This window comes from Crocuta crocuta, unplaced genomic scaffold, assembly GCF_008692635.1.
Source record: "Crocuta crocuta isolate KB4526 unplaced genomic scaffold, BGI_CrCroc_1.0 scaffold84, whole genome shotgun sequence".
Lineage (NCBI taxonomy): Eukaryota > Metazoa > Chordata > Mammalia > Carnivora > Hyaenidae > Crocuta > Crocuta crocuta.
In genome coordinates, this window is record NW_027530213.1 from 6,606,054 (window position 1) to 6,629,569 (window position 23,516).

The following is a 23,516-nucleotide window of genomic DNA, read 5'->3' on the forward strand; positions in this document are numbered from 1 at the left end:
CAGAAATACGTTTAAAATGTGTTAGGGAAAAAAAATGCAAAGCATGGCCACCTGTGCAAGAAGAAAACACAAGAAAGGAACCAGCAGATTCAACAACACAACTAGAACAGCCGAAAATGGAAAAGAAAGCAACATGGAAATAAAAAAGTCAGCGGGACAGGTTCAAGAGCAGGTGAGAGGCAGCTGGAGACAGAACGGGCACAACTGTGGCCTGGAGAGGACAGTTCACGATCTTTCTCGCCGCTAAGGCTCAGCGGGAGGGAGGCCCGGGTCCCAGCCCAAAGGCAGCTACCTCGGACAGGCCTTCACATTGCACATGGCCTTGGATCCACTCCAGCCGGTCGGAGTTCTCCTTCTCCCTCACCCCTTCGTTCACCTGGGAGCACAACTCCTCCGCTTTCTCCAGGGCGTGCTTCAAGTGGCTGTGGTCAGGGTGGTTTTCAGGAGTGTTTTCCAGGATCTACACAGGAGGACAGAAGACAGCAGCCTCAGGTGGTGCAGGTGCACCTGGGGCTCGCTGTCCTGGGGGGCTCAGCAGAGGAGGGCCCCGACCTTTTTTGATGGGTGTCCCCGTGAGAAATTGCAGCTCTGAGCACCCACCTGTAGCAATGACATGAGCATGACGGCCACTCCTTGTTGGCAGGGGGAAGCACATTATTTATACTTGGGTATGAAGAGGGCAGTGGCTGTGGCAAGTGCGTTATGCACCCCGCGTGGATTTCTCCCTAGAAAATGGCTCTTTTCCGGGGTCCATGCACAGCTGCAGGAATCTGGGTGCCTCTGGACTAGTGTGCAAAGGGGTGCATCTGAGTAAATGTGCCTTTTTATGGGCAGAACCCTCGAGGCCAGTGGCTAAGAGGGCCATCCTAGAGCTATACCTCCTGCATTAAAATCTCTGCTTTGCAATTGACCAGGCATGCTATGGGTGAGTCCCATAAAGATTCTGAGCCTCAGTTTCCTCATATGAAAAGTGGGGATGCTAACAGCACCTTTATAAGGTTGCTTGGAGGGCTAAATGATCTGATACAATCAAGTACTTTGCAAAGTACCTGGTTCTTAAAAGGTGCTTAATAAATGAGAACGGTTACCATTGGGAGTACCTACCGAGGCTTTGTCCAAATACAAAGAATTCAAACGGACCTTGCATAATACCTCATCTCAAAGGTACACTTTGGCTTAAAGTCCTAGATAAGCCCCGAACTTGAGAAAAGTGCACATTCTGGGTCCTGGGTGTCCACCAATCATCTCCAACAACAGCCCCGCCCGTCAGGCCAACCCCAGCTGTAGTTAGGATCCCTTTGGAAACTCCTGATGCCTCACCCATGATCGTATCCCTGGGGGTGGGACTCTGGTGTAGGAATTTTCTAGAGCTCTCCAGGTGATTCTAACATGCAGCTCAGTCTAAGGATTACAGCTCTAGATTGGGAGCCCACACAACTGGCTTGTGTGAATTCATTTGTTTTTGCTTTGGTTTGGTTTTGCTTTCTTCTTTTTTTCCCTTCAATTTATTTAAACTACAAACAAAATAACAAAAGTTTTTTTATTTATGCCACTGCCTATCCGTGCCTCTGGCAACCACCAATCTGTTGTCTGTATCTATGAGCTTGGGGGGGAGGGGGATTAATTAATTTTTTAAAGATTCCAAATATAAGAAAAGATCATACGGTATTTGTCTTTCTATGTCTGAGTTATTTCACTTAACATGGTGGCTTTGAGGTCCATCTGTGTTGATGCAAATGGCAAGATTTCACTTTTTTTAATGGCTAAATATTTCATTATAGAAATTATATTATACATATTATGTGTAATATTACATATATCCACTCATCCATCGATGGGCAATTTGGTTGTTTTCCAGGTCTTTTATAAACACTGCTCCAATGAACACAGGGCTGCATTTATCTTTCAAGTTACTGTTCTTGTTTTCTTCAGGTAAATACTGAGAAGCAGAATAGCTGGGTTGTATGGGAGTTCTATTTTTAATTTTCTGAGGGACCTCCTTACTATTTTCCGTAGTGGCTGCACCAATTTACATTCCTATCAACAGCAGATAAGGTTCCTTGTTCTCCACATCCTTATCAACACTTGTTATTTCTAGTCTTGATATAAGGGTCATTCTAACAGGTGTGAGATAAGAGCTCATTGTGATTTTGATTTGCATTTCCCTGATGATTAATTATGTTGAGCCTCTTTTCATGTACCTGTTGACCATATGTATGTTGTCTTTGGAAAAATGCCTACTCAGATCTTCTGTCCATTTTTAAATCAGATTGTTTGCTTTTTTGCTATCATATGAGTTGTATGAGTTCTTTATATATTTTGGATGTTAGCCCCTTATCAGATTTTTTGATTTGCAAATATTTTCTCCCATTCAGTAGATTGCCTTTTCATTTCCTTGATAGTTTCCTTTGCTGTGTAGAAGCTTTTTAGTTTGCTGTTGTCCCATTTGTTTATTTCTGCTTTTGATGTCAGATTTTTAAAAATCACTGCCAACACCTCTTGGAGCTTACCACTTATTTTTTTCTGGGAGTTTAATGGCATGGGCTCTTAGATTCAAGCCTTTAATCCATTTTGAGTTAATTTTTGTGTACAGTGTAAGACAGTGGTCCAGGTTCATTCTTTTGCATGTGGCTGTCCAGTATTCCCAACACTATTTATTTATTTATTTATTTAACAATGTTTATTTATTTTTGGGAGGGTGTGCACCGGGGAGGGGCAGAGAGAGTAGGGTGGGCAGAGGGTCTGAAACAGGCTGTGTACCAACAGCAGAGAGCCCAATGTGGGGTTCAAACTCATGAAGTGTTGAGATCATGACCTGAGCCAAAATCAGACACTTAACCGACCACCAGGCGCACCCCCACACATACACCATTTATTAAAGAGACTGTCCTTTGTCTGTTATATATTCTTGGCTCCTTTATTGTAAACTAATTGACCATATGTGCACGGGCTTATTTCTGGGCTCTCTATTCTGTTCCACTGATTTATATATCTGTTTTCAATGCCAGTACCATACTGCCTTAATTATTATAGCTTTGTAATATAGTTTGCAATCAGAGAGTATGATGCCTCCAGCTTTGTTTTTCTTCCTCCAGATTGCTTTGGCTATTTGGGTCTTTTATGGCTCCAAACAAATTTTAGGATTGTTCTACTTCTTAAAAAATGTCATTGGAATTTTGAATAGGATTGGGCTGAATCTGTATGTTGCTTTGGGTAGAATGGACATTTTTAACTACATTAATTCTTCTAATCCATGAACATGAAGTATCTTTCCATTTATTTGTGTCTTCTATAATTTCTTTCACTATGTCTTGTGGTTTTCAATACACAGATCTTTTAACTCCTTGGTGAAATTTATTCTTAGGTATTTTATTCTTTTTGATGAAATTGTAAATGGGACTGTTTCCTTAATTTCCCTTTCCAATAGCTCATTATTAGGGTATAGAAATGCAACAGATTTTTGTGTATTGATTTTGTATCCTGCAGCTTCACTGAGTCTATTTATTAGTTCCAACAGTTTGCTTTGTTTTGTTTCAAAATGAAAACAGGCTTATTGATTTTTCTAATTATAAGAGTAATATTGTACAATATTCAAAATTCAGAAAAGTCAGCAAGTTACAAAGAACCTAAAAATAGCCCATAATCTCCCCATCTGGAGAGAACTTCTGTCTGTGTGTTAGTTACATACTCTGCCTACACACACACACTTTTCAGAAAATAAAAATTGAATCATACTACCACACTCCACTGTACCATTTTGCACACTATTTTTCCCCACTTAATAGCAGTTATATAATATCATTTGCTGTCCATTTCCTGTGGACCTATGCTATCATTTTTTTATGGGGTAAAGTACATGATTCTTTTTTTTTTAAATAGTTTATTATCAAGTTGGTTTCCATATAACATCCAGTGCTCATCCCCACAAGTGCCCTCCTCCATGCCCATCACCCCCCTTCCTCTCCCCCTGANCCTATGCTATCATTTTTAAGGATTCTAGGATGTATCATTGTAGGGATGAACTACAAGGCATTTAAATAGTTCCCTTCCCATGAAAATTCATGTTGTTCCTAATTTTTCAATATTTCTCTGATTATTTTTTTTTTTAGAATACATTCCTAGAGGTGGAAGTGTTGAGCCAAAGAGAATGTGCAGTTTGATCTCTCCAATATCTTCCAAAAGCTTGAACCACTTTGCCTTTAACTAGTATCTTTGTCAACACTGGTAAACTACAACCTTTTTAATATACGCCTATCTGGCAGGCCAAAAGCAAGGTATTTTCTTGTTTGGCCATGTGTCTCTTTTATCACTAGTTAATTTAAACTTTTCATACATTTACATTTACTAATTCAGTTAATTCTCACAACTCTTTGGAGCAGGTACTATTAGTGTGCCCCTAATTTACAGATAAGGAAACAGATGCCCAGAGAGGTTAAGTAACTTAACCCAAGTGGTACTGAGATTCAAACCCAAGGAGCCGGACTCCTGACTATGTGTTCTTTACTGCTAGTCTGTACTGCCTCCTAGAAATATCTAGTTGTATATTTTACCTATTTTCCCACTGGCGTATTTATCTTCTTCTTTTTGAGCTGTAAGTGGCCTTACATAGAGGATAGATAGATCCATAGATAAATACATAGATACAGATAGGTAATCTATGTATATTTCAGTACCTACTTACATACAGTCTGAAATATATTTACCCAGGTTCCAACTGTCATTTGTCTTTCAATGTGGTTCATGATATTTTGTCACACTGACATTTTAAAGAAACTGTTGTTACAAATAATATATTGACACGTTCTTGATTTGGAAGATTCAGACAATACAGAAGTACATCGAGCAAACATGAAAGTTCCCTTTCACTGTCCTAGCCAAGAGATAGCCATGCCAACAGACTGAAGGGTATCCCTTTAACTACTTTTGGATGCTCTGCATATATTTAATAATCACACATCGAGTTTTTCATCTGTTTTGCAAAATGAATCACACGGTAGGATTGCTCATGAAAGGTGTTGTTTTGCTTTGCTTTGTTTTAAGTAGGCTCACCACCCAGTGTGGAGCCCAATGCGGGGCTTGAACTCACAACTGTGAGACCAAGACCTGAGTTGAGATCAAGAGTCAGCCACCCAGGTGCCCTATTCCTTTTTTTTTTTTCTAACTTAATAGCATTTTCTGGATGTCATTCCATGTTAAATCATAGAAGTCTCTATTTTTAAAAATATTTTCATAGTACAGATCTACCACAATTTATTTGCTCTACTTAATGAACATCCAGAATAAAATATTTTTTTAAGTTGCTGCAACTCCAAATCCTTTAAATTTCTGTTCTTAGTGCCATGCCAAGAATTTCTCCACCGCAGTATCATAAAAAAGATTTCACCTTAGTACTTTAACGGTTTTTCATATTCATCTTGTAACTGGCTACCTTTTAAAAATCTCTTCTTAGCCCCACTACTTTTCAGTTCATTCTTGGGTCCTTTAAAGGACAGCAAGCTTGGTTTAGCAAATAATGATAATTTGTTTTTTCCTTCTTAATATTTATGACTCTCAGTTCTTTTCTTGTTTTTGTTCCCCTGTCCCCACTGGCTAGATCTAAAACACCTATTTTAAAAGCTTGTTTCCAACTCCACTGTGCAATTAAATATTGGGGGAGGTAAAGAGAAGTATTGAGCTAATTAAATAGTAACTGTCAAGGTGGAAGAGAGGAAACATCAGGTCGAAAGCCTGCTTCCAATCTAAACATTTAATTCAGCCAAGGGCCACAGTGCATTTTGTGGCCTCAGGCTGGGGTTGAACTGAGGAGACAGGAGGGAGATATGTTACTATCAGGGTTTTGAGCAAATTAGTAAACATATTTTGCAGCAACGTGGATGGAACTGGAAGGTGTTATGCTGAGTGAAGTAAGTCCATCAGAGAAGGACAGATATCATGTTTTCACTCATATGTGGATCTTGAGAAACTTAACAGAAGACCATGGGGGAATGTAGGGGGAGAGACAGATACAAACAGAGAGGGAGAGAGGCAAACCACAAGAGACCCTTAAATACAGAGAACAGACTGAGGGTGGACGGGGTAGGAGGAGAGGGAAAAATGAGTGATGGGCATGGAGGAGGGCAATTGTTGGGATGAGCACTGGGTGTTGTATGTAAGCCAATTTGACAATAAATTATATTTTAAAAAATAAAATAAACTTATATTTAAAATAGAGTTTTTTAAGGAGGGCAAGAGTGTTGCCTTCGGTTTTTCCTGTGTCCAGTGAATAATCAGGATGGCATTTCCTTCAGCTGCTTACTGACAAGGCAGTGGTTTTTAAAATTTAATGAACTGAGGATTTTAGGGATTTGTATTATTATAGAAAATGTTTAGTGACACACAATCTGATGTATTTCTTTTACATTTAAATAAAAACATGTTGTAAATTTAAAAAATTAGTAAACATATTGAGGGTAATGAGAGTCAGGTGTCTCATAGAAAAGTTATAAGCGTAGAAAGAGTGAAGGCTAGAATACTTTCTGTGGCTTAAGATTAGAACAGGAGGTATCAGTGTGAACTCATGGCTTTTAATAATGCATTTTTATATACTTGGAGTGATCTAGAAATAAGTATAAATGTATATGTGTGCACTTACATATATGTGAGTATGTGTGTATGAATACAATACATACATATATTTCCTGACTCTACTATTGAGAGACCCAAACGGCAATAACACCCCAATCGCAATGAGCACACCAGTGCCCAGATCTGGGTGTCTAAAGTCTCCACTAAACGGAACCAGATCTAAAACCTCTCTCTAGGAGCTAGCCCCCTGTGGTTATATAATCAGAGGCTCGGAGGATGTCTGAGTCTGCTCCCTTGAATTACAGACGGAGACCTTGTGAGACGGCTTCACATGGCTTTCAGAAGATGGGTGGTCGGTATTACGTTTCTTTCTTCCTCTTGGTAGGAAAATCAAGGCATGAAGGCACTACACCTCTATTAGGAAAAGAACCAAGAACAGAGCTCCCTTTTTCCAACTTATAGGGTAAAAGTCACTTAGTCACACAGCTGAAGACTGTATATTATTAGCTCTTTTCACAATAAACAGCTTTTCTTTCTGAGTTACCAAGCAGATGCTTCCACCCCGTTGGTGTGTGATTCTATACAACAGATACCAGGTGCATTGGCTGGGGAACTTGCCCATGACCCCGGATCCCTGAAACGCTGAACAAGCATTCTTCTGCTTGAAAAGGCGAGATGGCTACTTACATTTTTAATGATCAGTGGGTATCTTGTTACCCGTTGCATAGGCTTCAGTATAAAACTAGAGAGTGGCATCCCTTTACATCGAGGGTCCATTGCCAGTCTCTGAAATGAGAGACGTTTTAAGTGCACTTAAGAAATCTGCAAAATCTAGTCAGTGACATCAACACCAATGTTATTTAGGACTCCCCACCCTCACATTGTCTCATTTATCTGGACCAGAACTGAGGAGCCTGGAGTTGGAAGGGTCGGACTCATTATCCTGGTCCAGGACGAGGCAGCTTCCAGATGGAGACTGGAGACTGGTAGATGTGACTCAGCCACCAGGGTTAACCTCTGCTCTCCACATTCAGCACGCCCTCCCTGGGACGTACAGATGAGATTACACAGATGAGATTCTGACTTTACAGAGAATATTTCTTCTGGATATCTGCCAGAGCTTTATAACAGTCCCAGGAATAAGAAGAGACAAAAGACTGTAGAATTAGAATAAAAATTCCCTTTAAGTCCCAGAGATGGCACTAGGGCTGAATCTCATTGTCTGGTTCAAATGCAGCCTGCACACTCCGGTGGGAGTCCCAGGGATGCAGGGACACGGAGCTGAGACAGGAGGGTTAAGGACTACAATCTCAAGGCCTGGAGGCTGTCCCTAGACTCCCTGTCCCTTTTGTCAACCCGACTGGAGGAAAGAGTCCTTTTACCCTCAAAAAATGATCCCATCTGTAAGTCACAAGGATTACACGGTGACTCAGCTCTCAAAGGCATTGGTCAGGTTTAACAAAGCCTTAGAATCAAGAGGCTGCTGTGGCCTGGGCTCCAAGTCCCAGGAGCTGTCAGTGTGTGAATCTGCTCCAGCCGTGGACATCATCACTGCAGGGACACCCCACACCCAGCAAGGGCATGTCAACCCCCTCAGGGATAAGGCGAGGGGAGGTGATGAGGAGGGGAAATAAGTCCCCTGTCCTGGGTGGTGTCAGCATTTCCCTCAAATTCAAGTGCATCCAGTGATGAATTCATCCTGCCTTGTGCCCGGGGAGGATCGGCCCTTGGCTGAAACCCCAAGTGGCTCAGCATCTGCTCTCCAGCCTCTAGACCACCCTGAGCCTACTTCTTATCGATATTTCTCCCCTTCATATGACTTTAGAATGCCCCCATTCACTGGATAGCAAATCAAAGCATTTCATGTTGAGAAGCACCAGGCGAAAAAGAAAGAACAAGCGTTATGTGATGCAGCGGTCAGGGAGGGAACACCCTTGTGCCTCAGAGTGATGAGTCCACAACCATGATTATAGGGCCAGAGGGAATGGTCAGCCCCCAAATGCACGAGGTACAAAGATAAGCCTGCCATTGGTGTTATCGGTCTGTTCCCTAAAACGTAGCCGTTTAGCAGAAGTTATTTGATTCTCTTCCTATGTTTTTTCTCTGGGAGAAGTGGGGGCTGTTTGAATGGGTCATTGGGGCCAGCAGGGACCCACCCCGGTCAATGCCAAGTCCCAGGGCCTGGGGACTCGAGCAGCATGGAGCCCACCTCCCCAGATGTCCCTTGGTGGACACATGGCTCTCAAGACCCCATTATCCCCAAGGCAGAAGACCTGCATCCCACAGTTACCCCCGCAGGCTTCGCAGAGCTTGAGGCCATCAATAAGAACCAACTGGAAAAGGAATAAAGTGTCCTTTGGGATTCCTGGCCATTCCCTCTGCAGCAAAGAACTGGGGTGCTCAGACCAAACACAATAGGAAATCTGAGGGGCGCCAGCCCTGCTGGGCCTGACAATGAGATGGAAGATTTAAACCCACATCCGAATAACACCACTAACACCCCTGGACCACAGATCAGAGCTTCCAGGTGCAGGGCTGGCCCCTCTTCGGCAAAGCCACCGCTTGGGTCACAACCACACCTGCCAGCCAATGTCAGCCCCTACTGCGCAGCCAAGACCTGGGTCCTGTTGGCTTTTAGCAGGAATGAGCTCACAGGCTTGAATTCGCTCCTCACACACCCAGCTGCCCAGCGTCAGCCACTCAGGGGCCAGGCTCGGCTCAGTCCGGGCTCCTTACTTTGACAAACTCTTTGAAGTCCGGGGCCTCATCCGTCTTCTGCTGGATCAGGGCAGCCCCGTTGAGCTGACAGCTGCAGAAGCGAATGTAGGGCTGCATGTGCGGCAGCTGGGCGGTCAGGATGTCGCCGACCATCTTCACAGGCATTTTCTCCCCAGACATCTTCTTGCGGACTCTCAGCGCTCTGCACGGGAACGGGACAAGTGAGCCCCCTGACTTTACCCTTAGCCGACGGCGGCATGGTGCACATCGAGGTTGTACGGAAACAGAACGTGTGTGAGGGGCACAAACCCGGGGCCACTAAAGGATCTACTGGGGAGACAAGGAACAGAGAAGAAATGAGTGGGGTAGCACCGGGGCATCTTTCTGTGGCATGATGGGCTGTTTGCCGGTTCTTAGGAATTAAAACTTTTCAAAGACATCTTTGCTGAGCACAGTCAGCATGAAAAAGAATTTTTTTCTCAGGGAGAAATACGGAATCAGTTATTTAGTAACTCAGACAGGATCTCTGTGCTGATGTCTCACTTTATGGATTAGCTGCGGTGCAAGTCCCCCGTGGCCCCAGCACTGAGTCTGTTTCCGGGCCAGTGCCACCCAAGGGAGCCTACTGTTGCCAAGGGACATGGAGGCTCATTTCCAGACTGAACAGAACATAATGAAGATGGTAAAAACCAACTGCCACAGAAAAATAATCCCATTATGTTCACCAAAGCCAGGTATAAATGATTGTCTGGACTATCTGTGCCATCCACTGCTTCATTGCTGTAGCTAATTTGAAGTTGACGGGATTACGGAGTTCTGAAAGGAGAAGCCTGTTTATAAGATAATGGACCCATGAAGCCAAACAATTCGTATCCTGGAGGCCGAGAAGAGACTGATAGGACTGGGTGGGGTTTGTTCTGGGGTCCAGCTGCAGTCTGAGTGTTCAGGGCCATGATAGCTGCGACTCTGCATCCCAACCTTCCAACTCCAATATGAGAACTCCTAACATGAGCCTCTAGAGTGTTTATCACTGGGCTTCTACCCAGCAAAGATAGTGATGCACCTTGACAGCAGAACCACAGCATAGGAAGCATGAGTGTGTTCTGCCTACCCCAGGATGATGGATACGTGGGTGGATGAACAGATGGATGGATGGATGGATGGATGGATGGATGGATGGGTAGATGGATGGATGGATGGTTGGATGAATGGATGGAAGGATGGATGGACGGACGGATGGATGAAACAGAATGGTACAATATATGATTTTCACATAAGGTTGGGAGGATATTACTATAAATTCCTTTGGCTACTTTCATGGTCATGTTAGAGGAGCCCTGAGGTAAGGATAAGGCTATAGAATTCTAAGGAAGCTTTGCAATATTAGCATTAAGCTTTAAAAACTTCACATCAGTATTTTCCTTCTCCTACATTTTTGGCTAAAGGAAAAATCTTTGGACTGGGCAAACAAGTCAGCGAGAGAAATTTAGGGAAAATAAATGATGTGGTGTGAACAATGAGTAATTTGCTCTCTACAGATGCCCTTGTAGGGAGAGGTACCCATCAGCACTGGCAGTTTGGGGTGCGAGGGGTGGCAGCTTGATACCCTCAGAATGGCCAAATGGCCATTGCTCATTGAGGGGGTTGGTATGGACTATCTCCCAACATGTAGAGATTTTCTCAACTTGCTAGTTTGGGGATGATGTCACCCCCAATTCTGGGGGACCAGAGCCCTCAATAACCATGTTATAAACTTGCTATGGATGGAAAGTGGAAGAAATTCCATCATTCCATCATTTTCCTTTTTTTTTAATTAATTAATTAATTTATTTTTTATTTTATTTCTAGGAGAGAGAGAGAGAGAGACAGCGTGAGCAGGGGAGGGTCAGAGAGAGAGGGAGTCACAGGGAGAGAGGGAGTCCAAAACAGGCTCCAGGTTCTGAGCTGGCAATCAGCACAGAGCCCGACGCGGGGCTCGAACCCACGAACCGTGAGATCATGACCTAAGCGAAAGTCGGACGCTTAACTGACTAAGCCACCCAGGCGCCCCCCAGCATTTTCCTATGAGGAGGTGCAAAACGATCTTTCTCTAAGAAAATAAAAGTACCACCACCCTCCCACACCCCCCTTTAAAAAAAATAATGAAAGAGACAGGGAAAGGGGAAAAAAAGAAAGAGCACACGCAGATGGTCATTGTTGTGAAGAGGTTAAACCAGCACCTGGATTCTGGAAGTTCACACCTGCAGACTTGAGCTGTCTCCCAGGGCCCAGGCCTAAAATCAGGCCCCTACTATGGACCAGACATCGGTTAAGTTCAGTCGTGGGTCTCCTTCTGGGATGTTCTACTGCATGGGCAGGACTGGGCCTGAATGGGTTTGAACAGAGGGTGTCACCAGGCCCCGGGGTCATGTGACTCAGCTGCCACAGCCCTGTCCTTTGGTGAGTTGGGTTGTAATCTCATCTAAAGGTTTACTGCGTGGAGGCCTTGAAGGGTCTCGGTAACCAATCAGCTAATGAACATTTCAAAGAGTGCTCTGTGTTTGCTGAGTGAATGAGGGCTATTGACCCTCTGAAGTCCGCAGGGCAAGTGCATGGTCTGCAGAACTTGCCTTTATGAATACGTTCTATATGCGTCAACACTCTTCTGTGTACTGCTAACTCTTCCTATTGGCTTTTGGCACATCTGAGGCCCACGGAAACTTAGTGACCTGACCAAACTCACGCAGCTAATACTGATGGAAGCACCCAAGTGGTATAACCTGTGACCCCACAGCTCCGGTCCCTGAGCCCTGAGCATGAGACAATATGCACAGCGTCCAGACCCATCTCCACACCGGAGCTGCTCTGCGCAGGCGCAATCCTTCCTCCAGAAGCAGCTCCTGCTTTCCGCCCAGATTTCTCTCCACTTCTCTCCGTCCCTCTGTGTCTCTCCCTGTCACTGCTTCTGGCATCTCCTCCGTGCCCTGCCTTCCCCTCCCCGCCCCCAGCCCCAAGTTCCCTCCCGTCTCCCCATCCTATCTCTACCCCCAAGATAAGGTGTTTTTTTCTTTAGTTTCGTTTTCTGCTTAAAATTAAATTGTCTATCTTAATTAAGTTAAAAAGAAGGTAAGTCAGTGGGGCACCTGGGTGGCTCAGACAGTTAAGTTTCTGACTCCCTCTTGGCTCAGGTCATGATCTTAGGGTTTATGAGTTCAAGCCCTGCATCAGGCTTTGTGCTGACAGCGCAGAGCCTGCCTGGGATTCTCTCTCTCCCTCTCTCTGTTCAAAATCAGTAAATAAACCTTAAAAAAGAAAAATAGAAGGTAAGTCAAGTGCTTTAAGAAACACACTTTTTTCTTTTTGAGAAGCTCCTTAATTTTCTTCCAAGCAAGGAGACAGGAAAAGATACTGATTAAAACAAAAGAAACAGGGGCACCTGGCTGGCCCAGTCGGTTAAGTGTCTGACTCTTGGATTCAGCTCAGGTCATGATCTCACAGTTCGTGGGTTCGAGTCCTGTGCCCGGGTCTGCACTGGCAGCAAGGAGCCTGTTTAGGATTCTCTCTCTCCTTCTCTCTCTGCCCCTCCCTCACTTGCGCTGTCCCTGTCTCTCTCAAAGGAAATAAACTTACAAAAAAATTTTAAAAATACAGAAAAACAGTTCCCAACACCTGGTTTGCACTGCCCTGTGTCATTTCTGCATCCCTTCTATCACTTCTGAAAGCTGCACCTATGGGCCTGTGCCCACTCTTAACATGGAAAGGTTCTGGATCTTCCTGACCTACTCTGCTTCTTAAAAGCAAATTTCACAGACCCCAATGAGAGACATCATTAATAGGAAGTCCCTATGTCCCAGTTAGCACCCTTTTATTTTCATCGTATTTATTTCTTATTTGTCGCCTAAATCCCATATCCTTCCCACTCCCACCCCAAGTTCAAGGAGTCGCTGGCCCGTAGGTCAGGAGAGGCAGGTATGTGGCTGCTCACTAGTGGCCTTCCAAAGACTGCTGCCTTCCACTCTCTTTATCCAAAAATTCCTTCCTCTTCTAGCCTGCAAGGGGCCCAAAAACCCTCCCATCACTGGGGTTCATCCTTTGCAGGAGGAAATCAAGTCTATGCAGCAAAGGAACGTGGCAGCATGTTCACCGTACAATCCACAATATGGGCACCCACCTTATAATTCTTTTCATTTTTCTATTTTTTTTAATTTTTTTAATGTTTTTTATTTATTTCTAGGAGAGAGAAAGACAGCGTGAGCAGGGGAGGGTCAGAGAGAGAGGGAGAAACAGACTCTGAAACAGGCTCCAGGCTCTGAGCTGGCAGTCAGCACAGAGTCTGACGCGGGGCTCGAACCCACGAACCGCGAGATCATGACCCAAGCGAAAGTCGGACGCTTAACCGACTAAGCCGCCCAGGCGCCCCTTCATTTTTCTATTTAAAATTGTGCATAGTAACATTGAAAAGGATGAAACAAGAAATCAGGTCCCCAGAAGGCTCCTATTAAATATTAGGTCACCCAGCCTAACCTATCAGGTCATCAAAGGAAGGGGACAGAGCACAGGGACACCGTGCCAGTGCTGTGCAGGCATGTCTGACATGATTGGCAGTGTGCCAGCAGCATGGCTCACCTCCTCGCTCCTCGGGATAATCGTGCATGCCCACCCAGGCAGCCACCACGCCTGCAAGCTGACAGTCCCCAGAACAAGGGGTCCGAGAAGGATCTGCCCAAGGAAACTGCCCAGAACAGGTTAGAAGGTGCTGGAGCCCAGACACACACTTAGGACATTTGCCTCCTGGTTCTACGTTCCTTCCGTCGGTTGCAGGATGGGGTGGAGCCGCCAGCAGGTCATCCACAGAGCAGTGTGGGCCACAGGCTTGCCTTCTGTGTCACCTCAAGTCACTGGACCTCTCTGAGCCTGGCTGTCCCAGTGGTGAGCACTCTCAGTTCCCACCTCCGGGGCTGGGGAGCACGTCAGCACCAGGGAGGAAGGGGTGTGCAGGCCTGGCCGTGACAGAGCTCAAGGAAGGGGCTGCTGCTTCCCTCACGGGACAGGAGCGAGGGTGACATGGGGGCGGGGCGCTTGGGGACATGAGATGCACCTCCCACCTCCTCACCCCCCAGATTGCTGCCCAAGGAAAGGGGTTTTAACTTGTAGGTATATTTTCAAGGGCGCCTGGGTGACTCAGTTGATTAAGCATCTGACTCTTGATTTCAGCTCAGGCCATGATCTCATGGTTTGTGAGTTCGAGCCCCATGTCGGGATCTGCGTGGACCCTGCTTGGGATTCTCTTCTCTCTCCCTTTCTCTCTGCCCCTCCCCTGCTTGCTCTGTCTCTGTTTCTATCTCTCTGTCTCTCTAATAAATAAGTATACTTAAAAAAAAAAAAAAAGAACTTTCAGGTATATTTTCAAAAGAAAACTTTTGTGTCTATTTTGAAACAACTTGTCTCCAGCCCTTCAGGTTCATCTCCCATAGGTTCAGGGGTTAACTGGCCCCACTGGCCCCAAGGCAAGGGGACTGAACCCAGCACTTACAATGGCCAGGCACTTTCATCTAAAGACCTCCTAATAACCACCCTACGTGGTAGTACTATTACCATGCCCATTTTACAGATGAGGACACCAAGGCCAACATAGTATAAGAGACTTGCTCTACAGCCAGTAGAGCAAGAACAAGATGTAAGCCTAAGCGTCTGACCCGTATCTATGTTCAGAAGCTTCTACAGCTCCCTCCTCCAGGAGGATCATGTAAACACTTTCTCAAAGCCCCACTCGGGGTCATCTCTGATTATTTGTTTTCCAGAGCATAGAGAGAGCAGATGTCGTGGTTTTATTTCATACCCACTTCTCTCTCCATCTCCCATCCACTCCCGAACACGCACTCAAGAAAGGGGGGACGTGGAATTACTTTATAAGAACAAGGGATCACATTTAGGAAATAGCCGCTTCCCAGTTACGTGAACATGAAGATTAGGAATGGACCCCAGTTTCCCGGGGCGGCCCTTCTCCCAACCGCTGGATCACCACAGGCCTACTCTGTGCTCTTAGCAAGTGACGTCCCAAAGTACAGCCTGCTGAGCACAGATTTGGGGGATTCTTTTATTATTTTTTTTAAGTATTTATTTTTGAGAGAGAGAGAGAGAGAGAGCGAACTATTGGAGGAAGGGCAGAGAGGGGGGACAGAGGATCCAAAGGGGGCTTCCTGTGGACAGCAGGGAGCCTGATGTGGGACTTGAACTCACAAACTGCGAGATCACGACCCGAGCTGAAGTGGCTCAACCGACTGAGCTGCCCAGACCCTTGTGGTGGGGTAGGGGGGTTCTTTTAAGAAGGGACCTTTGTGATGACATAATCCAACCCTCTCAATTTACAGATGGGGAAACCGAGGCTCAAGGAGGATGGGCAGTGAGCTGGGCTCCAAACCCAGGCCTCTTGACTCCTGGCCCAGCGCTTCCTCCCCGGCCCTGCAGCTGCCTCTAAAAACCAAACTGGGAACGAAATAGAACAGGCTCCAGGCTGGCTTCCAGAGCATTAACCTGAGGAAATGTCGACCACGGGCAGCAAATGGTTCCCACCGCTCTCCATCCACAAGAGCCAGAATGTCCCAAGGGAACAGTATTCACCCGGGGGACCCGCACCTGCGGGCAGGCATGTGGGGAGTCACCCCGCCCCCCAGGAGGGCGCTGGTCAGCAACTGGAGCCAGGGCTAGCCTCGCTCTGGAAACTCTAGGCCCGCAGTGAAAGCAGGAACTTGGGCAATTGACCGTGTGCGGTGACGGACTGGGGTGTGTGCGGGAAGGAATCACGGTGCTTACGGGTGGAGATGAGCAACAGAGGCAGAAAGAAACACGGGGCGGCATGCACGGGGACACACGGACAAAGCCACACGGAGGTGCTAGTGTGTGAGAGCCGAGGGGGCGAAGCAAGGCTGGGGTTAGGGGAGAGGCTTACTTCAGTAGTTTGATATTACACATAATCAGCTCCTTCCAGTTAACAAAAATCATAGCCCCCTCTTTCTCTGCCAGCAGCTCAGACTCCATCAGGGGTTTCTGAAAGATCTACAGGTGCAGAAAACGAAGCAGTTCAGAAAGCAAACCGTCAGCTCACACCCGGAACACACGCGCAGGTCTGTTGAGAGCATGGAGAGGAGCGTCTGCAGCTCTGTGCCGAGGCCCAGAAGCTTCCCGCAGCTTCGGCAGCAGACGGCCCCTCCTCTGCCTGAGCGGTTGAGGGCGGGGGGGGTGTGTGGGGTGTCCCCATCGGGTCCCTGCACTGTTTTTACAAGGAAGGCCGGCTGACCTCTAGAGGACAGGCCTTAACTCCAGCAGGATAAAGCCGGGAGGCCTGTCCAAAGTCAAGGGCACTCTTACCTGCCCACGGTGCGGGGTGGGCATGGCGGGAAAAGTGGGGGCTTCAAGATGCATGTGGGTGTGGGCGGCTCCTCCGTGCTCGCCTGCAGTGTCTGCGGCATGGACAGGCCTTGGGCGCCCTGAGGGGAGCCCTGCCCAGGCCCCAAGCTCTGTGTGGGGAGGTGACTCGGGGTAAATCACAGCCGTCCGCCCAGCCCCACGTGGGGAGCCCCTGCCCGCAATGAGGTCATTATCCTCTCCTGGAGGCGGGGCGCTCACTCTGAAGGGTCTTTACAGACTGACAGCAAAAGGCTTCTTGAAAAGCAGGGTTCCCAGCTGCGCATCTCCTCACCCCTCTGGACCAAGTGGCCCAGGCCTTTCAAAGGCTCCCCGGGAGGAGAGACGAAACGAGGGATCCTCGGGGACAGGGCGGTGCACAGGGGCCTTGGAGGAACGTCTTCATTCCCAGCAACAGATTTTCCTCAGGGGTAATATGTACGCTAGGAATGACGGGAGATACCAGCCGGAGGGCGCCATTTTCAGACGCCACCCTCAGGGCTGGGAGACCACGTGACCCGCTCCACGGCATTGGCGAGTTGGTGGCTGATCTCCCACTTCTCTGAGTAGAGTCTAGACTCCCTCAATCCCCAGCCCATGCAACTCCTTCCACACACCTCCTCACGGACTCAGTCATCCCTTGGCATGAGTGATGTCTGCCCCTCCATAGGGATGACTCAGAGGGCCACGGGTGAGAGTTCAGCCGTCTTCTCGCGGGGATGAATCTGCTCTGTGATTTGCCATCCAGACGCTCCCCACACGTCAGAAACCCTCTCAGGCTGAGAATCAGGGTGCGGCCCCCCCTTAACAGAGGCCCCTCTTCTCCCCATCCTCTGCGTGTCCCCGACCCCCCCACCCCCAGGCTGGCACCCAGGGCTGCCATTACCTCCGTGACCAGCTGCAGGTCGTTCACATAGTTCTCCTCTGTCACAATGAGTTCATGGATGTATCCTTGCCGCTTTCTCTCAGTTGGGGTCAACATATCCAAGAGGTGTAAGTCTGAACACCCTGGAAAACACAGCCATTGGGACATTTTAGTCCAAGTCTAAGGAAGCCCATACAGCCTCATGGCAAGGGGCCCTGGGGCTTCATGCCTGCTGGTCCCGGGGCCTCGCTGTACTTGGGCAGTGCTGCCGGTTCAGTTGTGTCCCCCAGCAAGACACGTTCAAGTTCTTTTTTTATAAAATTTTGTCAATGTTTATTTATTTTTGAGAGACAGAGACAGACAGAGCGTGAGCAGGTGGTGGAGGCCGGGGGAGTCAGAGAGAGAGGGAGACGCAGAATCCAAAGCAGGCTCCAGGCTCTGAGCTGTCAGCACAGAGCCCCACGTAGGGCCCGAACCCACAAACCACGAGTCATTGACCTGAGCCGAAGTCAGATGCCCAACTGACAGGGCCATCCAGGCGCCCCCACATTCAAGTTCTAACTCTTGGCACCTGTGATTGTGACCTTATTTGGAAGGAGGGTTTCTGGAGCTAGAACCAAAGTAAGGTGACGTCATACTTAATCAGAGTGGGTTCTAACCCAATGTGACTTATAAGAAGACATACAGAGACAGACAGAAAGAAGGTCATGTGACAACACGGGAGCCGAGGAACGCCAGCAGCCCTCAGAAGTGAAGAGAAAGGCATGGAAAAATCCACCCCCCCCCCTCCCCGACCAACCTCCAGAGGGACATGGCTCCGCCAACACCTTGATTTTGGACTTTTCTCCAAAACTGTGAGAAAAGAAGTTTCTGTTGTTTTGAGCCACCCAGTTTGTGGCCTTTGTTACAGCAGCCTAGCAAACCAACACAGGCGGCGGCACACTCCTGCTTCCCCCAACCGCGGACACAGTAGCGCCCGGGGAAGACTAAGTAGTAATCGGCCAGCATTTCCTGAGCGTTCACGCCATGCCAGGGGCTGCACAAGGAGCTTTGCACCGGCAGCTGTGCTCGGAGCTCACAGAGGCTCCATAATCGTCACCATTTCACAGACAAGGACACGGAGCTCTAGACGAGGTGACTCACCCAAAATCTCTTAGCTTTGTGGGCGCCAAGAGTCGAACCTGACACTTTGATGCCAGAAACTGGGCTCTACCCCAGGCGGCTAACTGTTGTTGGATCGCAGCTACGGGAGGGCATCAGGTTCTCCTGAGGTTGGTTTTGGGAGGATCGAGTGGCCGTGCCGGTGGGCCTGGGCACAGGGCAGAGAGACGTGGAGAGCGTTCAGACAGTGCCAGGTAAGGTCCGTGAGCCAGGCTGCTGCCCTGCGCCTGCAGAGGCATCAAGCCCGCAGACAGACAGGGCAAGCACTCCAGCTGCAGACAGCTGGGCACATCTGGGGCCCCAGGCGCCCGAGGGGACGGGCTCTGTTGACCTTAGAAGGGACGCACGCAGAAGCTGGGGCCTGTCTTGCCTCTGCTCACGTAGTTGGTTACGTAGGGTTTTGTTGGCTTCGAACGTTCTCAGCTTACCAGCAGAGGCTGCCTCATGAAACAGCTCGCTAGAATGAGGGGGTGGGAAGCCCCCATTCTTGGGGGCACCCCTCATACAGGCCAGTTCCAGGCCCACGGTCTCTCCTCTCCTTTTCATGACGGGTTCTTCATTTACTCACAAAGACCCAAATTTGTAAAACAGACTGAGAGGTGTCCTGGATGCCGGGGGTGGGGGGGGAGGAAGGGGCTAGGGAGTCCCATTCACTTGCTTGTCTCCTACCATCTCCCCCCACAAGGGGGCGCGATGGAGCACCATATGAACCATCCTGCAAGCCACCAGCGGTTCTCAAAGTGGGGTCCCCAGATCAGCAGCATGAGCAACACCAGGGAACTTGTTAGAAACATAAATTACCAGGTCCCTGCGTTATAGACTACCTGGAGTTGGGGCCAGGAATCTAATTTAACAAGCTTTCTGGATGGTTATTTTTTTTTTTTTTAATGCTTTATTTATTTCTGAGAGACAGACAGACAATGCGAGCAGGGGAAGGTCAGAGAGAGAGAGGGAAACACAGAATATGAAGCAGCCTCCAGGGTCTGAGCTACCTGTCACCACAGAGCCCGACACGGGGCCTGAACCCACGAACCGTGAGATCATGACCTGAGCCGAAGCCAGACGCTCAACCAACTGAGCCACCCAGGCGCCCCGGATGGTTCTTTTTTTAAGGCAAACTAAAGTTTGAGAAGCTTACTCTGGACTCTCAGGAATTCCTCAGAGTTTCCATCTTCCCCCTAGAAAGTCTTCCCCGCACACTTGGGCTAAGACCTAGTCTATATGCTGGAAGCTTCTGCAAATAGAATGATCCCTCCGGGCGAATGATATCACTGACTTCTTAGCCAACGCTCTCCTGTGCCAGAGATGAACTACACAGCTGGGTTCCTCCAGTCCTCAGTCTTGTAACCCTCCCCTGGCCAAATGCCCTTTCTAGAATGCTGTAGATTCTCTTCCTGGAACAGGACAATTCGAGGATGGGCAGGCAGATGGGAGCTGGGAAAGTCATCCTCATGTTAATACCCTCCGTGCCCATCCCAAGACCTGCAATGTGGCCAAACGGTAATTCCCACAGATCCATGAGCTGAGCCTGAACCACGATGCAGGTCTGCAGATGAATCGGGAGCTCGGACCCTCTGTTCAGCCACCGGCTTGGGCTGCCTGTTCCGCGTGGGTGGGGGCGCTGGCTGTGCTTCACGAGAACAACTGCCCGGCAGCGCACTCTCGGGAAGGAAGCGAGTCCTGATGGCTCGCTCTGTCCAGCTCAGCCTCTGCCGAGCCCCTGCAGGAGTTTCGGCTTTTGGGTAGTGGACTGATGCCACCAAGGTCTTTGGCTTTCATTAGGAGAGCCACCTGCGAAACACGCTTCAGTTTGGGAGGAAACATCCCCTTGTCATCTGTGCTCACCAAACTTTCCTGTTAGTGAGTCAAAGAGCCCGGAAGGAAGGCGAGCAGTTCTTGTCACAGAGCAGGATGCAGCCCTTGCGTTACAGGGACTAGTAACAGAGCGGGGTCTCCCCTCAAATTGTCTGGACAGTCCTTTCTTTTTTTAAATATTTTTTTAAATGTTTTTTTTTTTTGAGAGAGAGAGAGAGAGAGAGAGCGCGAGCAGTGGAAGGGCAGAGAGAGAGAGAGAGAGAGAAAGAGAGAGAGACAGAATCTGAAGCAGGCTCTAGGCTCCAAGCTGTCAGCACAGAGCCCGATGCGGGGCTCGAACACACGGATCTCGAGATTGTGACTTGAGCCAAATTTGGATGCTTAACCAACCGAGCCCTCCAGGCGCCCCAGGACCCTCCTCGCTGCAGGGATATTAGGACGGTGTCTAGATCTGCAGTTGTAAGACGCATCCCACACTGCGCAGTGGTGTTTGCAGGGATACAATCAAAAGGCCAGTGGTGGACACTGGTTGCCTCTGTCTTCTGAGAGTCCCTTTCGGTCACAATTTCCCTTGGGGACTAGGATGGGTGCCGTGAACTCTGGCTCTAGAAAACTCATGTGTACAATACACACACGCACATTTTACACACTATTTTATGGGGTTCACAGGCCCTCTTGAAGCTTCTTCATGGATCTCATTCATTCATTCATTCATTCATTCATTCATTCATTCATTTGACAAATGTTTCCTGATGTCCTCTCATGAGTCTGGCACTAACTGCTGGGTGCTGAGGACCCACAGTGAAAGAGGAGAAATGCCTGCCTACAGAGAGAGCATACACTCAGCTGGAATGGTACTCGTCCCCACAGGCTGAAGGTAGTACTGACCCCCAGCAAGCTGAGGCTTATACTGCACCCCCGTCCCCACCTCACCCCACTGCCAGGCTGAGAAAGCATTGTTGGTTGTCATAATGATGAGGTGATTTCTGGGACTGGGTGGGGCTGGACCAGGGCTGTTAAGATGTCCTGCAATACAGAGAATTGCCTGCCCCGAATGTCAACAGCCCCCCACCGAGAAACACTGACATTACCGGAAACTGAAATCCAGCCAGGACAACCCTCTGCAGCAAGGATGGTGAGAGTGACCAGCAGATTTGCCTAGAACGACTGAAGAATCGGAAACCAGCACCGCGGAGGAAACATGACCGGAAATGGCTTACTTTGGATTTTAGAAGTTCTGAGTTTTACACGGTACGGTTGCTTTTTTTCTTTTTTTTTTTAATTTATTTTGAGAGAGAGAGAGAGCACTCGAGTGCGCAAGTGGGGGAGGGGCAGAGAAAAAGGGAGAGCGAGAGAATCCCAAGCAGGCTCTGCGCTGTCAGCACAAAGCCTGATGCGGGACTCGAACTCATGAACTGTGAGATCATGACCCTAGCCAAAATCAAGGTCCCGATGCTGAACCAACTGAGCCCGCCAGGCACCCCTACGTACCTATGTGGTACGGCTTTGAAGATGCTCAGAGCCAGAACAACAGCAAAAGGTCTAGGATGGATTTAGGCCGTTTGTCCAAGAATCCCAGGTGCCGTGGCCAGGTTGGGGCTGCTCGTGTTGCACATGTTGCACATGGAAGGGGGGGCGGGGAGGCCTCAGGAGGCTGCATGGCCTTCCCGTCCATCCAGCCAGCGGACGCACGTCAGAGCTGACCACCCAACAGGTGCTGTGTGACTCTGGGCTGCTGGCCCCAACAAATCCCCTCCCACGCTGTCCACCTACCAGCCTGCCTGGAGACAGGGGATGGCTCAGATGGCCTCTCCGCGCCCCTGCATACAACAAAAAGCAAAGATTTTGTGGGGAGATGCGCCTCAGCAGTGTCCACCAACAGTGCTGGCTTGGAGTCATCTTTCTAGCTACTGAACTGACCCATCGGGTGCTGTTTTAAAAGTCCCTGCCAGTGGATGCCAGACCAAGAGGACCGTTACAGGCTTGAAACAGGCTCTTTGAACTAAAAAATACCCCTCCTTTGAAAATTTAATATTTAGGAAAACAAACGAGTTTAAAAACTCCATTATTCAGAGCAGGGTAAATGGAAAAGACATTTCAAATAGGAGAGTTTTCTTTAAGGGTGGAGGGATGTGGTCCTTCTCTCCACTGGGAACCAAGATAAACATGGTTTTCTGGCTCCCTTTCCCGGGGAAAAATGAGAGAATAAAGTACAGCAAATAAGATTTCATGGACATCTCGGTGTGATGAAGGGTTCCTTGTAACAAGCTATAATCCACTCACAGCTGAAATAATATTGCAAGCGACTCTAGGCAGTTAAAAACCATCCCCAATTCCAGCCCACATAAAATTCCTAATCTATGTGCTGTCCCTTGTAATTTTGCGTAGTTAGACACATTCACAAAGCGGAGAGCGCCGCGAGACCCCTTTGAAAGGACTTGAGTCTGCGGCACTGGAGAGAATGTGGGAAAATCTTACCCAAAAAGGTCATCTTGTCGCCTTAATGAGACGATGTTCATATGAACAGCATAACCTAAATAAACTGCTTTATCACGAAAGTAATACATAAACACGTGCTTGATGTAAACCGTTCAAAGGATACAGAAGTACTTAGGGGACATCACCCCCCTCGTTCCCAACCTTTCTCCTTCTGTCCTCAACCAGGTCCATGATTTTAAAAACAAAACCAGCCCCCACAGCAAGCCGGCCGCTGAGCACACCAAAGAAACAGGCCCCGTTCCTGTTAATGAAAGGGCCAAAATATACTCTAAGATGGTCAATAAATATTTATTAAGTTCCTATGAAGCCCAAGAGACACCGAAATGAACATGATAACGTCTTTGTCCTCAAGGAAACTCACAGCCGGGAGGGAGACTCGAACGTGGAAATTAAATTTGAAACGGCAAGCGGCGGAGAAGGGGCCTGCAGCTTGCGGGGCTGGCGGAGTCGGTGTGCGGGACTCAGAGAAGTAGATGCTTCTCGTCCCGAGGGAGGAAGGCTCTGCGGGGAG

The 23,516-nt window shown here is 48.0% G+C and overlaps 1 protein-coding gene across 1 annotated transcript in view; it reads right to left on the reverse strand.

The window, feature by feature from the left end:
- ITSN1 (intersectin 1) overlaps window positions 1-23,516 on the reverse strand; it is a 206,838-nt gene that overhangs the window by 9,351 nt on the left and 173,971 nt on the right. The window contains exons 29-33 of the mRNA XM_077765491.1: window positions 17,552-17,673; window positions 16,211-16,317; window positions 9,301-9,484; window positions 7,252-7,350; window positions 293-460 (exon numbers count right to left, since the gene is read on the reverse strand). Of these exons, the coding sequence (XP_077621617.1) occupies window positions 293-460; window positions 7,252-7,350; window positions 9,301-9,484; window positions 16,211-16,317; window positions 17,552-17,673 (680 nt within the window). The remainder of the gene's footprint in view (window positions 1-292; window positions 461-7,251; window positions 7,351-9,300; window positions 9,485-16,210; window positions 16,318-17,551; window positions 17,674-23,516) is intronic.